Source organism: Chinchilla lanigera, unplaced genomic scaffold (assembly GCF_000276665.1).
Source record: "Chinchilla lanigera isolate Chin_1 unplaced genomic scaffold, ChiLan1.0 scaffold00011, whole genome shotgun sequence".
NCBI classification, from domain to species: domain Eukaryota; kingdom Metazoa; phylum Chordata; class Mammalia; order Rodentia; family Chinchillidae; genus Chinchilla; species Chinchilla lanigera.
This window is the reverse complement of record NW_004955412.1, coordinates 22,073,639-22,086,252: the sequence shown is the minus strand read 5'-3', so window position 1 is coordinate 22,086,252 and position 12,614 is coordinate 22,073,639. Positions and strand designations below refer to the sequence as shown.

Sequence of the window (12,614 nt, the reverse complement as noted above, 5' to 3'; positions counted from 1 at the left end):
CCACTCTTTTTCTTCACCTAAGCTTATTTGGTGTTGGTCGTTAGAAACTGCGTGCTGTTTCCTTTTTAGAACCTACTCACCAGCAGAAGCAGAAAGGCAAACCTGTTGCGAAGGTCAAGTTCCTTCCCTTGGTGAGATTCATCTGAAGACCCTCAAGGGAGCAAGCCATCTTACCTTGACTTCTGAAGCCCCGACTCCTCCTAACTTGACCTCTTGGTCAGCCACCAGGATCCGAAGACCCCGGAGCCAAGTTGGCCCTGCGTCAGGCTTCTTCTTGTTGATATCTATCTCTAAGTACTCCTCACGCTCAGGGCAGGTCTTTAGGAGGGTGTAGGAGAACTCAGAAGGGAAGGCATAGGCGGCGCCATCAAAGGTGTGCAGCACCTGGTTCTGGCTGAGCAGGCACACCGTCTCACGCTTGGGGAAGCAGCCCTGGTAGCCATCCTCCACAGCGCACACCTCTTCGCTGCGGCAGGTCTTGTTGAAGCAGTAGACATCCCCTCCCTCCTCACACAGGCACTGCACCGTGCAGTTGGCCGTGGCCCAGAAGAACTCCCCCATGGTGTAGTAGTGGCCATCAAAATCGCAGCCGCATTTGTGCAGTGGGACACACTGGCTGGTGCTGAGGACGAAGCCCTCGTTGCACTCACAACCCTCAGTGCAGGGCGTGGCACAGTTCTGAGAGGCTGTCAGGTCCGAGCAGGTGTCAGGGCAGCTGCTGGTGCACACAGAATAGTGGCTGAAGCTGGGGCACTGCACCGTGGACACTGGGGCGGGGGAAAGGGAGAGAGCTGGTGAGTGGATCTGGAGGGGTGACTGGCCAGAATCCAACAAGACAGGGGCCAGGAGAAACAATGTCTTCCCTGGTCGTTTAGGTGCTAGAGTGAGGGCCAAGGGGCCACTCATTCGTGAACACGAGTGGCATCGATACAAACGATCTCAATTGGTTTCTTAATAGCTACAGAGCAACATGGTTGGATTGTGAAATTTAACTCAGACTGGATCATATCCACTGAAACTAAACTTCCAGTGGCTGTCATCCCTACATTAGACCAATTACTCAGTACAGAGTTATTATTTGGTAATCTCTGATCATCAAAGATGTTTTTAGAGCTTCAATGGGTGGCCAGATGAGCTGACCTGATTTTAAAGGTCACGCCTCATTCTTAGAAGGAAATCACTTCTAGGAGCGATAGAAAATGTAACTGTTAGAGGAGTGGTTTGAAAACATGAAATTTCTAACAGGAAGGTACTTAAAATACCTGAGTTTGACTAAGGCAGACAGTGCAAATGACTTCCCCGGGATATTAATACTAAGAAAGAGCACCAGCTACCTGCAAAGACTGTGTGCCTTGGATGGGAAGGAGGTGCCTTCTGAAGGTTCTTCATGCCTTAGATGCTACTACTCTTCTTTTAAGAGCATCTGAGTCTACATAAATGTTTGGATCTGCCCAGCAGGCAGGGGCCTAATAAACTAGCTCTCTGAGTTAAATACAATTCATCACCCTAAAGTAAAAGAGAGAGAGAGAAGTATGGAAGATGCGAAAGCAGTGCCACTAGGAAAAATAGCCATTATACTTAAAAATTTAGTTTGGCAATTTGGATGCTCTTGGATTACATAAGGATCAGAAGGAGGCCATATTCAGTCTCAGCCTGAATTATGACATAGCTTCTCTGGCATGTAGAGGCTGGTCTGTTCCATAGCAAGAAAAATAACTGCTGCTTAGTAGTTTGACCAATACTCTAAGATTTGAATCTGACACTTGATGATTTATGTGATTCCACCCTGTACTTATGGGGGGAAAAATCTCCCTCTGGCCTTAGAATTTAAAGAAACTTTAAGATCTTCTCACTTCCAGAGCACTCTTAAATTCATGGATCACATTATCTGTTTACTCATGTGAGGGGAAACCAAGGACTAGGAAGGAAATAAAATACTTATACTTTTAAATTTTTATGTAACTAGGAAAAGAGAGAAATTGAAATGGTCTAGATGGGAAAAAACTAAGTGATGCAAAATGCTTAATCTAAAAATGTAATTCAAAAGAATCGGGACTGCCCCAAAATGGGGGGAAGGGGTTTCTCCACTGGCACACTTTACATCCTATCTGCAGTCTTTTCTTTGACCAGCGGCACAGGTTAGCTGAAATGCTCCAGAGCAAAGGGCACAAACTCTAAAGAGATCAAAAGTGGAAGATACAGAGCCAGGGAGCTATGGCTGCAGGTTCCATTTGGGAAGTAAACAAAGGCAGGCTCTGATCACCCAGACCAGCATCTGCACTAACACAACAACCACTACCACTGCTGGAAAACCCAGCCTTTTCCCAGCTCTGGGGCTGCCTCCCAGCTTTGAGCCTTCCTCCAGCGGCATATCTCCTGCCACCCATTCTGTGCTTCCAGACCACTTATGCTCATCATCGCACTCTTGGCTCCGGTATTGGGTGGGGTGGAGAAAAGGGTACTTTTACAGTTCATTCCTTATAATTTGTGATAGTTCAGCCTCTTCCTCATCCCCTTACCCTTGGGCCATGAGTCTTAACAAAGACATTTAGAGGAGCCCTGAAACCCCATCCATGCCCCCAGCACAAGCGAGGCCTTTCACTGGGATGGGATGCCAGCTTACCACACCCAGTCTGGATACGCCAGTCTCCGATTGGGATGCCAAGGGCTTGGCACACGAGGGCATAGGCCTGGATGGCTTGACAGAGGAGCGTGCCATTGTCCCTCACGCTACACAGGTCATACACGCAGCTATGCACAAAGGCTGTGGGGTCCACAACAGTGCCACACTCCCACAGGGGGCCATCGGTCTTGTTGAGGAAGCCACAATAGTCAGAGCCAAAGTAGAGCGCTTCAGTGGCAGCGTCACACTGGGTGCAGTTGTCTACACAGCCCGGGCCGCATTTCCAGTCCGCATGGTAGACGCGCCAGCTCTCTCCCAGGTCCAGTACAGACATGGCTGGCCTGCCGTCGGGGCGCAGGAAGTCATCCAGTGGGTTTTTATTGTAGTTCCCACAGAGCCCACAGGTGGAGTTTGTATAGGAGCCTGGGATGGAAATGGAGGCGTAGTGCTGGCCGTCAAATGTCACTAAGAGCCCAAAATCCGTTTCCACGGCAGTAGACATGCCACTCTGGTAGATTTTCACTGCCCCCAAGTCTAAGATGACGGGCAAAGAAGTCACTAGGTCATTAACCTGCCAACAACAGTAACAGTGAAAGGCAGGTGAGCAGGTGCCCAGGCAATGGGATCCAGCAGAGGTTAGAAAAGGAGGTCAGAGCAACTCAGTGTTCCAGAGAGAACGGCCACCCAAATGTCCAGGCTCCAGCAGGCTTACCTCTTATTACAGCAAGGGCTGGGAGTAGCTGGTATGGGCCAGCCCAGCACTGTGCATCTGAGCCAGGATGGCTGCGGCACTCCTCATGCCACTATAGACTCCTCTGGATATAGTGGTTGTAACCCCCTCTGGCTGGCTCTAGCTTCACGTCTTTTCTGGAATGACTCATCACTGTGCTTTCCCTCTAAAGATTATTAAGTATCAAGTTGTCATACATTTTCCATGACTTCCTACTGCCACAGACCCTTCTTTCAGCTGGAATGTGAATATATCAACTACTGAACCCCATGGAGCTGTGGGAGTTCCTGGTACCATTCTCTATGTTTTACTCTGTGGCTTCCTCATATCAGTGCTATGCCATTTAATCACTCAACAACAACAAATCGGAACACCTGCTACGTACCAAGCACTATGTCAGGAGCTGAGAAGTACATGATTAAAAATAATCATTGTCCCAACCCCCCAAGGAGATGTAGATGGTTTTAAATATGAACCAATATATGGTGCAGTGAAAGAACAGTAAGTGGACACTTTCTACAGCCTGGGGGAATCAGATAAGGTTTCTAGAAGTAGTTAAATGTGGCCTGGGTTTTTAAAGATACACAGAAGTGGTCAAGGGCAGATGGGATGGGTAGGGCAAGAATTGCAGGACAAGTGAACAAAGACAGAGGGCTGGAGGCAGTTGCGTGGGGCGGGGGGTTGTGTCAGGGTTGGGGATTCATGCAGTGTTCTGGACTGCAGAAGGAACAGGTGGCCAGAGATGAAGCTGGGGACACAGGCCAGGCCCATCATCCTGCAAATAGCCACTTACATCTCTCTTTGATCAAGCACTGCTGTAGGAGTTGAGGTTGGCAATGAGTGAAACAGACAAAAGTTCCTGCTCCTGGCCCCTATATTAAATTAGCTGAGAGACCAAGAATAAACACAATAAATGAGTGAAATATGTAATTATGTCAGATAAGTGTTATACAGAGAAATCAAGTTAGGAATTTGAATCACAAGTGCTAAGGAAGAGGGTTTCTAATTTTCAGTAGGAAGATTAGGGTGGAGCTCCACGGGCATGGGACATCCAGAAGGAGGATGAAGCAGTGCCAGGATCTGGGGTGAGAGGGAGTCCCAAGGTGGGATCAGTAAGCCTGAAGTTAGGAATATCCTGGTGCCCCAGAGTGGCAGGGGGCCCAACATGGCTGGAACAGAGTTGGAAGCAGAGGGCAGTGGTAGCTGACACTCAGGAGAACTGCAGCCAGAACAAGGAGAGCCTGTTCACTTCTGTAAAGACTTTGGCTTTGACTCGGAGCAAGACACAAAGCCAAGAGGATGTTTAAAGCAAAGGATCTACATGATCTGACTTCCACTTTAAAAGAATTGCCCTGGCTTTGTGTAGAGAACAGATCCTGGAGGGCATTTTAAGCCATGTTAAAAACAAACTAGTACAACACAAAATTTGGATTTCTATTCTGTAGGGAGAGATCTTGAGCAGCTTTAAGCAAGGGAATGACATAGTCTGTTTTTTGCTGCTGTTGTTGCTGTTGTTGCTGTTGTTTGAGACAGGGTTTCACTGTCCAGGTTGGCCTTGAATTCATTATGTAGCCCAGGCTGGCCTCAAACTCATAGAGATCCTCCTGCCTCAACCTCCTGAGTGCTGGGATTAGAATGACACAGTCTGATTTGCATCCTAGAGAGTCCATTCTGGCTACCTTGAAGACCTCATTGAACTAAGACAAGGGTGAGAAGCAAAACCCAGGCAACTGCTACAGGAATCCAGAGGGTGATGAGGAAGAGAGCTCCAATTAGTTACAGACACAAAGAGGGAGGGATGAGTTTACCGAGCCTACTCAGCTGGCCCTGGTGATCTTAGCAGAAGAAATGAGAAATGGGGGAAGAAAGAAGAATGAGTCCCAAGCATCTAGATAATTGGAGCAAGTGCCTTGAAATACTTCTGACAGATAGGTCTGGTTTTCTTCTTTCCACTCTCCATGCCTAGCACCTACAGATACTCAGGTTCCTGGGCTAGGAGGGAATGACTGGTCCTAGCATAGTCCTCAGTGGGCTTGACTGTGAGTGCATACCAACTATCCATCTGCCTCAGAACTATACTGGTTTGGCATGTGGGGAGGATAAAGACCTGATGTGCCACCAGCTTTGTTTCTGAGTTGTGCAGAAAATTAGACAATGGGCCTTCCTCACACTCCTCCCAAGATTTACCATGCCACAAGTACTCATGGCAGTCCCTCCACTCTCATCACACAGGAGTTATTGGGCTTGTACTCCCAGTTCTCAGAGAAGGCATTCCTGGAGAACTCTTAGCAGGACAGGTGATTGCTCATCTCATCTGTCTAGCCCAGGCCTCACCCCGAATCTAGCAATGATAGACAAACCTCACCTACTTGCTTTCCCCTTCTCCCTGTGTTCTGATCACTTTTTGCTTCCACAGGATTTGTCCCAGGATGTGACCATGGGCAAGGTGAGGAGAAAGAAGAACCACAGAAGCATAAGTCTTAGAACCAAAACAGATTCCAGTGGAGAGAGCAACATGGAGCCAGCATGTACTGATTGCCTACTGTGTACCTGGATTTGCACCAAACATTGCACATATGGCTATGTTACTCCATGCTCGTGATAACCTTAGACAGTCTTTATTATTCTCCCCTTTTACAGATGAGGAAATTGAGAATCAGGGCTAGTGTGACTCATAGGTGACAGGACCTGGCTCCTGCTGGCCCAGCTCTAAACCTGTGTTTACACCAATGTTTCCTGCTGCCACTACCCCAGCCAGATCCAGGTGAAAGCACATGTGTCCTGTCTAGCAGATATGACTGCTCCTAATTTACAGATAAGGAAAATCATGAAAAACAACGCCACTTGGTTGCCAGTAGTGGCACAAGGATTTAAGCAGGTCACACACCAGAGTTTGAGCTCTTCATCACCACGAGTGAGCTGGCCTTGGCTCTCTTTAGAATGGAGGCCCCTAAACTACTGGGGTTCATGTAGAGGAGAAACAGGAAAACCTGTATTAGCTAGAAGTAGACTTTTATCAGACAATGAATTTTTAGTTATACTGGCTCTCTTTGGGCCCCATCAGCATACACAAGCTAAAGCTGTTTATTTTCTTAGTTGTGAACCGTTCAATGTGGGAACATCCCTAGACAGAACACACCTCCTAACCCCAGCATATGGAGTCAGGGTGGGAGAAAGGGAGTCTGTAGTTTGCAGTTTGGAAGAACAGATCTTAGCGTCTATTCTGAGCCTGGCACAACGTGGCTGAAGAAGTCAGCTGCCTCCCAGGCATCTTGGGCTCCTTTCTGCTCCCCAGCCCTCTCCCTGCCTGTCCCCACATTACCCTGAGTCCAGGCTCTGCTGTCCACCCAGCCACTCTCCCAGCAGAGCAGGTGTATTCAAAGACACCAGAAACCATTTGGCAAAAGGAAAAGGAAGCCATTGTTAGCTTGCAGTTGGAGTCATATAACCTTTTCTTTCTGAAACATTTATATTCACATCCACATCTCCCTGTCGCTACAGAAAATTGAGGAATCCATGCCCTATGCCTGGACTATGGAATAGAGCCACACAAAATTAGCAGAGCTGCTAGGCCTGAAAGAAATGACAAGGCCCCTTTCTTTCTACAGAAAACAGTCTGACTGTGAGTGAAAAGGAATTTTAATGAAAATGGAAAGCAGGAGTAAAGCATGAACCTTTCTCAACTACTGATATCACACACATCATCCTCACAATTCAGAGAGTAGGGAAAAGCTAGAGAAAAATTTTTAGCTTGAAATGTTAGCATGTATCCACTAGGATAAGGCTAGTGCTCAACAACATAATATAAATTTAATATGGAAAAACTCCAAACTTCTGGGCCTGAATTCTTAGCTTTGATTTGACATATGAAGCTCTCCCTAGAGAGACTAACCAAATAACAAGCAAATTGACATTTCAGTCACAGTAATAGCTCATTTTCCTAATTATGAGGCTGATAAACTGCATAGACCTAGGAAGGGCACAGCCAGAAAAAGTAGAATTAGTTCCCCAGTCCTGCTTTTTGTTAGACATGCTACATCAATTAAAACAACAACCCTTTCTTTTTAAAAGAAAGGACTGCCTGTATTGGCATCTGTTCTGGTTCCTAATCTCTGTAATGACCTCCAAGCAGGAGGATTAAGGATTGTACAGGGTTGCAGCAATCAACCCCTTGTGGTCTTGGTTATTATTGCTGGAATAAATACATGGTCACAACAAGGACTTTATTACCACAATGAAAATTGGGGCCTCCACAAATTGAGTAATTGCTGGTGGCTTTTTGCTCTCACTCTTTTGTCAACACCCCTGCTTGAAATCCAGGTGGACAGCAATAAGAATCATTTGCATAAGCTAAATAGGCCAGCAGAGACCCAAGTTTTCTGTTAGTTTAGGCAGCAGTAGGGCATTCTGGTAGAGGGATTTGGGGGCAAAGTTTTATGGGACTTTTCCATACAGTCCTCACTAAGGAAGTCACCAAGGCCTTTCCAGGTGCCTCCTCAGGTGGTATCTCTGGGTTTTCCAATAAATGTAGAGGTTTCTCTGAAAATAAAACAAGAGTTGAGTACACAGGATGGGGACTTAGGTGGGGTGAGGACTGTTAATCAAAGGCTGTGCTAAGTTACAGGTTTGTGCTATGTGCATGTATTGTGTCCATGTGATTACAACTTTGCAAGCCAGATCTACAGGAAATTAAACTTAGACATTTTTCCTGTTACTTCTGAGCTATATATGTGTGTATGAATGTATGAGTGTGTTAGTGTGTGTGTGTGTGTGTGTGTGTGTGTGTATGCATGTGTGTATGTGTCTACCAGTGAGGGAAGTAAGAACGTAAATGTACTTTGAAAGTAGATAGACATATTGAGGAGTGAGCTTAGTGAAGCTCTGGTACCAATAAAATTTTGCCAAGTACAGCATATTAGAAGATATTTCCAAGGAGGGAAGAGCATGCCTCTACCTCTTTGGTACCACTGAGAGAGAAACTGCAGAAGTACTAGATGGAAAGATGTCATCCTCAGGCTGAAGAATCTCCAGTTTCACCATCTCCCCATGAAGGAAGGAGAGGGTCTCACCTTGACTTTTCCGTAGCTTCCTTTGGGGATGAGAATCTTGTAGCCGTTGACCTCAACAGAGAGTTCCTTCACCCAGGAAACAGCCGAGCCACCTCGGTGCTCATTCTTGGCCTCCACACTGAAGAAGGGGAGGCTAGAAGTCTGCAAACACTGTCGGGCCAGCAGATAGGCACAGGAGCCTTGGAAGTGGAAGAGGAAGCCATCAAAAGTGTGATAGTGTGGCTCCCCAAACACCACACATGTGCTGGTCTCCACAGGGCTGCAGTAGAAGAATTTGCCTTTGGGTTCGCACACCTCATAGGGGCTGCATGAGGCCTCCTGGCAGTAGATCTCATTGTTGAAATCCAGACAGCGGCACTTGATGGTGCAGTTCAGATCATCCCAAAACACTTCCCCTCGACGAAGGAACTGTCCTGGGGAATAATGACATCAGAGCCAACATTTATTGAGCACTTACCCTCCGTGCCAGGCCTTGGGCTACATGCTTTCCTTCCGTTAGACTATGTAATCCATTTAAGAACTCTATTGGGTAGGGATTGTCACCCACATGTGACGAGTGAGGAAATTGAGGCTTAAAAGCATTTGAGAAATTCATCCACAATCACTCAGCAGCTCAGTGGTGAAACCAAGATTCCAAGCCGAGTGTGTCTGGATCCAGGGGAAGCTCTTAGCATTATTAGCTCCACAACTGGTTAGCATACCCACATTCAAGGAAAGACACATTGTGGTTTTTTTGGTACCAGAACTCAGGACCTTGAGCTTGGCAGGCAAACACTTGTACCACTGAACTATATCCCCGACCCAAGACACATTGTCTTCATCTTTGGGAAAGACTTCAACACTCAGGAATCATTTCCTTTTCAGGAATATGGGGAATGGTATTCAGAAAGAAGACCCAGAACACTCAGGTAACTCGGTAATACTGTTTGTTTATTTGCTAATTTGTTCTTTCAATCAACAGACATTCATTGGAGGTCCAGTATGTGTCGAAAAGGCCAATAGCACAAGTCAGGTGTCTAACGCACCAATATAAATCCCAGCTCCCTGGGAAGATTCTGGAAAGGGCTGACCACTTAGGTGGCATTTTCAAAGGCTTATAAATCCTGCTGGCACTGCTTAGACAGAACTTCTGTTCAAGTTACCTTCCCCCTAGCTCCAAGCCCTGCCCAAATCCAGAACTCTCCTCTCATCATCCACTGGACAGAACTTCTTGAAAATTCTAGGTCAGGAGGAGAATGCGGCTAGCAAAAGAAAATGGTTTTAAATGTGTGCTAATTTTAAAAAATATTCACTGCTATTTATTTGGTAGAATCCATCTTTAAAATTATTTACCCAAATAAACAATCTCCCCCACCAAGAGACTTTGAAATTTGCCCATTGCTAAAATCATCCTTCAACTGAAATAGAAGCATCTCTAGGCTGGGGACTGATCTAGACTTTGGGGGTGGGGCTGAGGGATCTGATCTGAGTGATGATCACAACTCCATAACCAACTTCCAATTGACTACTGAATTAAATTCCATGTGTCTCTGTTTCCTTAGCCTGTAAAAAATGTATAAATGCTATGTTCTTATCCCCTCGTTATGTGGGACAGGGATGCTATGAAAGAGCTGACACATGTTAACAGAGGCAGCAGCATTCGTAGATCAAGGAAGTCTGACAGGAACATATCAAAGGTGCAATAATAAGAAATGTAAATATGTCATAGTATCCACAAGGTCCTGGGTTTAACCCCTGGCATGAAAAAAAAAATTGATGCACCAGGAGTAACTGTACTTTGAAAAGAGTAAGCCAAGATTTTGGAAGTATTTATAAAACTGAATAGCTTGTGAATTGCACAAGGCTACAAGCTTAACCTGTGCCAAAGACCCAGGTGTTTCAGGAATAGTACTTTCTATGTCTGTCTAACAGGAACACATCTCAATAGGCTATTATGTTTTGTACCTGTTGAGAATAGTACCCAAAAATGAGATAATGTATTTATTCACATTCCCAGTAGGTCATATGCATCAGCCCTTAAAACAGACCTTCAATCCTCAACACTCTTTGGCACTGGTACAAGGATGCATATATCGTAACAGCCTCTGTTCAGTATCATTTCCAGTCTCTGCTTTTTCAGGCTTCCAATAAGTGAGAGGAAAGTGCCTTCAAATAGAGGAGGTTTGAATCAAAAGGCAGACTCTCTGCAATAATTTTGTTTATGAAATGATGATATAATAAACCAGCTCTATGGAACTGCATCCCCTGCTAGAAGCCAGGCCAAATCCCAGTCTCATTAGATTGATATACATCCAGTGGTACATAAAAATGCACAGCAGTCTGTATAAGGATATTGAATGTGTCCTGTGTATGAAATCCAAGCCCATAACTCAGGAGGAAAGGAATAAAGTTGGAATGGGACTTTGTACACAGCTGGCATCTGACCAACTCCACAGTTCTGCAAGCCAATGTTTTCCCTTATCACAACATTTCATTCCCAGAACTCAGGTGAGAGGCTGTCACTGGGCACTTAGGTTGCAGGTCCATAGCCAGTGAGCTCTGTGATGCTTGGAGAAGGGAAAAGTTGTCTGGGTAAGAGTCTGCAACTTCTCAGGCTTGAGTACAGGCCAGAAAGGGGAGAGATAATGAGGTATAGAAACTGCATCCTCACACACCTAAGTGATGCTGTATTTACACTCCACGAGGTAAGAGCAAACAATCTCAGAAATCCTGGTGAGCTTTGAGACTAGATTCTCTTCTATCCAGTTTAATACCGACTTAGCACCAAAGCATTTATTTGCTATTCTGAACATGAGAGACTTCCCTGAGTCCAAAGGCAAGGATGTTAGGGCAGGTCTCCTTCACACAAGACCTTGCGCTAGAGGAAAGGCGGAGGTTTGATAAGCTTCACTACAGTGCAAGGAGTGAGGGAAGAGGGCACAGGCATTTCCAACCGTGTGAATACGACTTTTCTATCTACAAGTACTAAGCAATTGTATCAAGAGAGGACTAAAGCTTCTCAGAGATGCCAAACACGTGTGGTGTGCTTTCTATCCAAGGAGAGGAAGAGACCTGCTTATCTCAAACCAAAGCTTTCTTAAAGATCTGAAAACACTTTGCCCAAGGTCTTCCTCTGTGTCTCCTCGGTACCTTGCACTGTGTCTACCATAATGTATCTACTCTGTGTTGCCATTGTTCCTGTGACCGTCTCTTCTATCACAGTAGTGTCATGGGAGACTACAGTAGTGTCATCTTCAGCACCACAGCATGACTGGTACCTCATGGCAGCTCTCATAGTGCTCTTTGGAAAGATGTGATGGCTGATGGTTGGCTTGATGGACAAATGTGTAGACAGATGGATGTGTGGGTGCAGATGGGTGGGTGGATGGCTGCATAGGAGTGTGGATGGATGGATGGAGGGATAGGTGGAGGGGTGGGTGGATGGATGGACAAGGTGGTGGATGGACTAGATGGGTAGGTAAGTGGGTGGGTAGACAGGTGGATGGATAGGTGGACATGAGTTGATGGGTAGATGAGTGGGTGGATAGGTGGTTGATACTTGGATAAATGAGTGAGTATATAGATGGATGAATAGGTGGATGGGCAGGGATAGCTGGGTGGGTAGGTGGGGAAATGCATGGAGGGACAGGTGATATTCTGCTGTTAGTTGCTGTAGCCTCTACTCCTGGAAGCAGAATTAATAACAGAAATCCGGTTTTCTGGATGTTGTACTCTGAACACATAAGAGGCAGGGATCTATAAATGGGAATGCTCTTGTGAGAGTCCAGGGCTATTTTACACATCCAAAGGGGTCTTGATAGTTCAGAGAAGGCTCCAAACCTTGGATACTAGTATAAAGGAAACCCACTAACGTTCAGCTACAGCTTGTTCAGAGACCTAAAGCCAGCTTTGATTTTCCCCAAATTCCTGCATGTTTTGTGGCTACAGGGAGGATTTTAGGAGAAGTTGCCCTGAAGACTGTGCTACTTTTTTCCCTTTCTTTCTAATCGTACTAGGAAGTGCTGATTTACCCTTGTAGGGACTTAGCAATACTCCAAGATCAGTCACTCCTGTGGATCTACGAAGTGCAGATGGCAAAACAAGAGTAAGAAGAGAAGAAAAACTTAAAGGGGAGGATGGCAACAACAACAACAAAAATAATGTTAAACAGGAGGCCTCCCTTCTGGCTGGCTGGCTAAGAAATCGCTCAAGA

General features: G+C 45.9%; 1 protein-coding gene across 1 annotated transcript in view; it reads right to left on the bottom strand.

Moving 5' to 3' along the window:
- The window catches only part of Tecta (tectorin alpha), a 69,420-nt gene that overhangs the window by 45,785 nt on the left and 11,021 nt on the right, over window positions 1–12,614 (bottom strand). The window contains exons 6-8 of the mRNA XM_005378359.1: window positions 8,423–8,835; window positions 2,624–3,194; window positions 175–767 (exon numbers count right to left, since the gene is read on the bottom strand). Of these exons, the coding sequence (XP_005378416.1) occupies window positions 175–767; window positions 2,624–3,194; window positions 8,423–8,835 (1,577 nt within the window). The remainder of the gene's footprint in view (window positions 1–174; window positions 768–2,623; window positions 3,195–8,422; window positions 8,836–12,614) is intronic.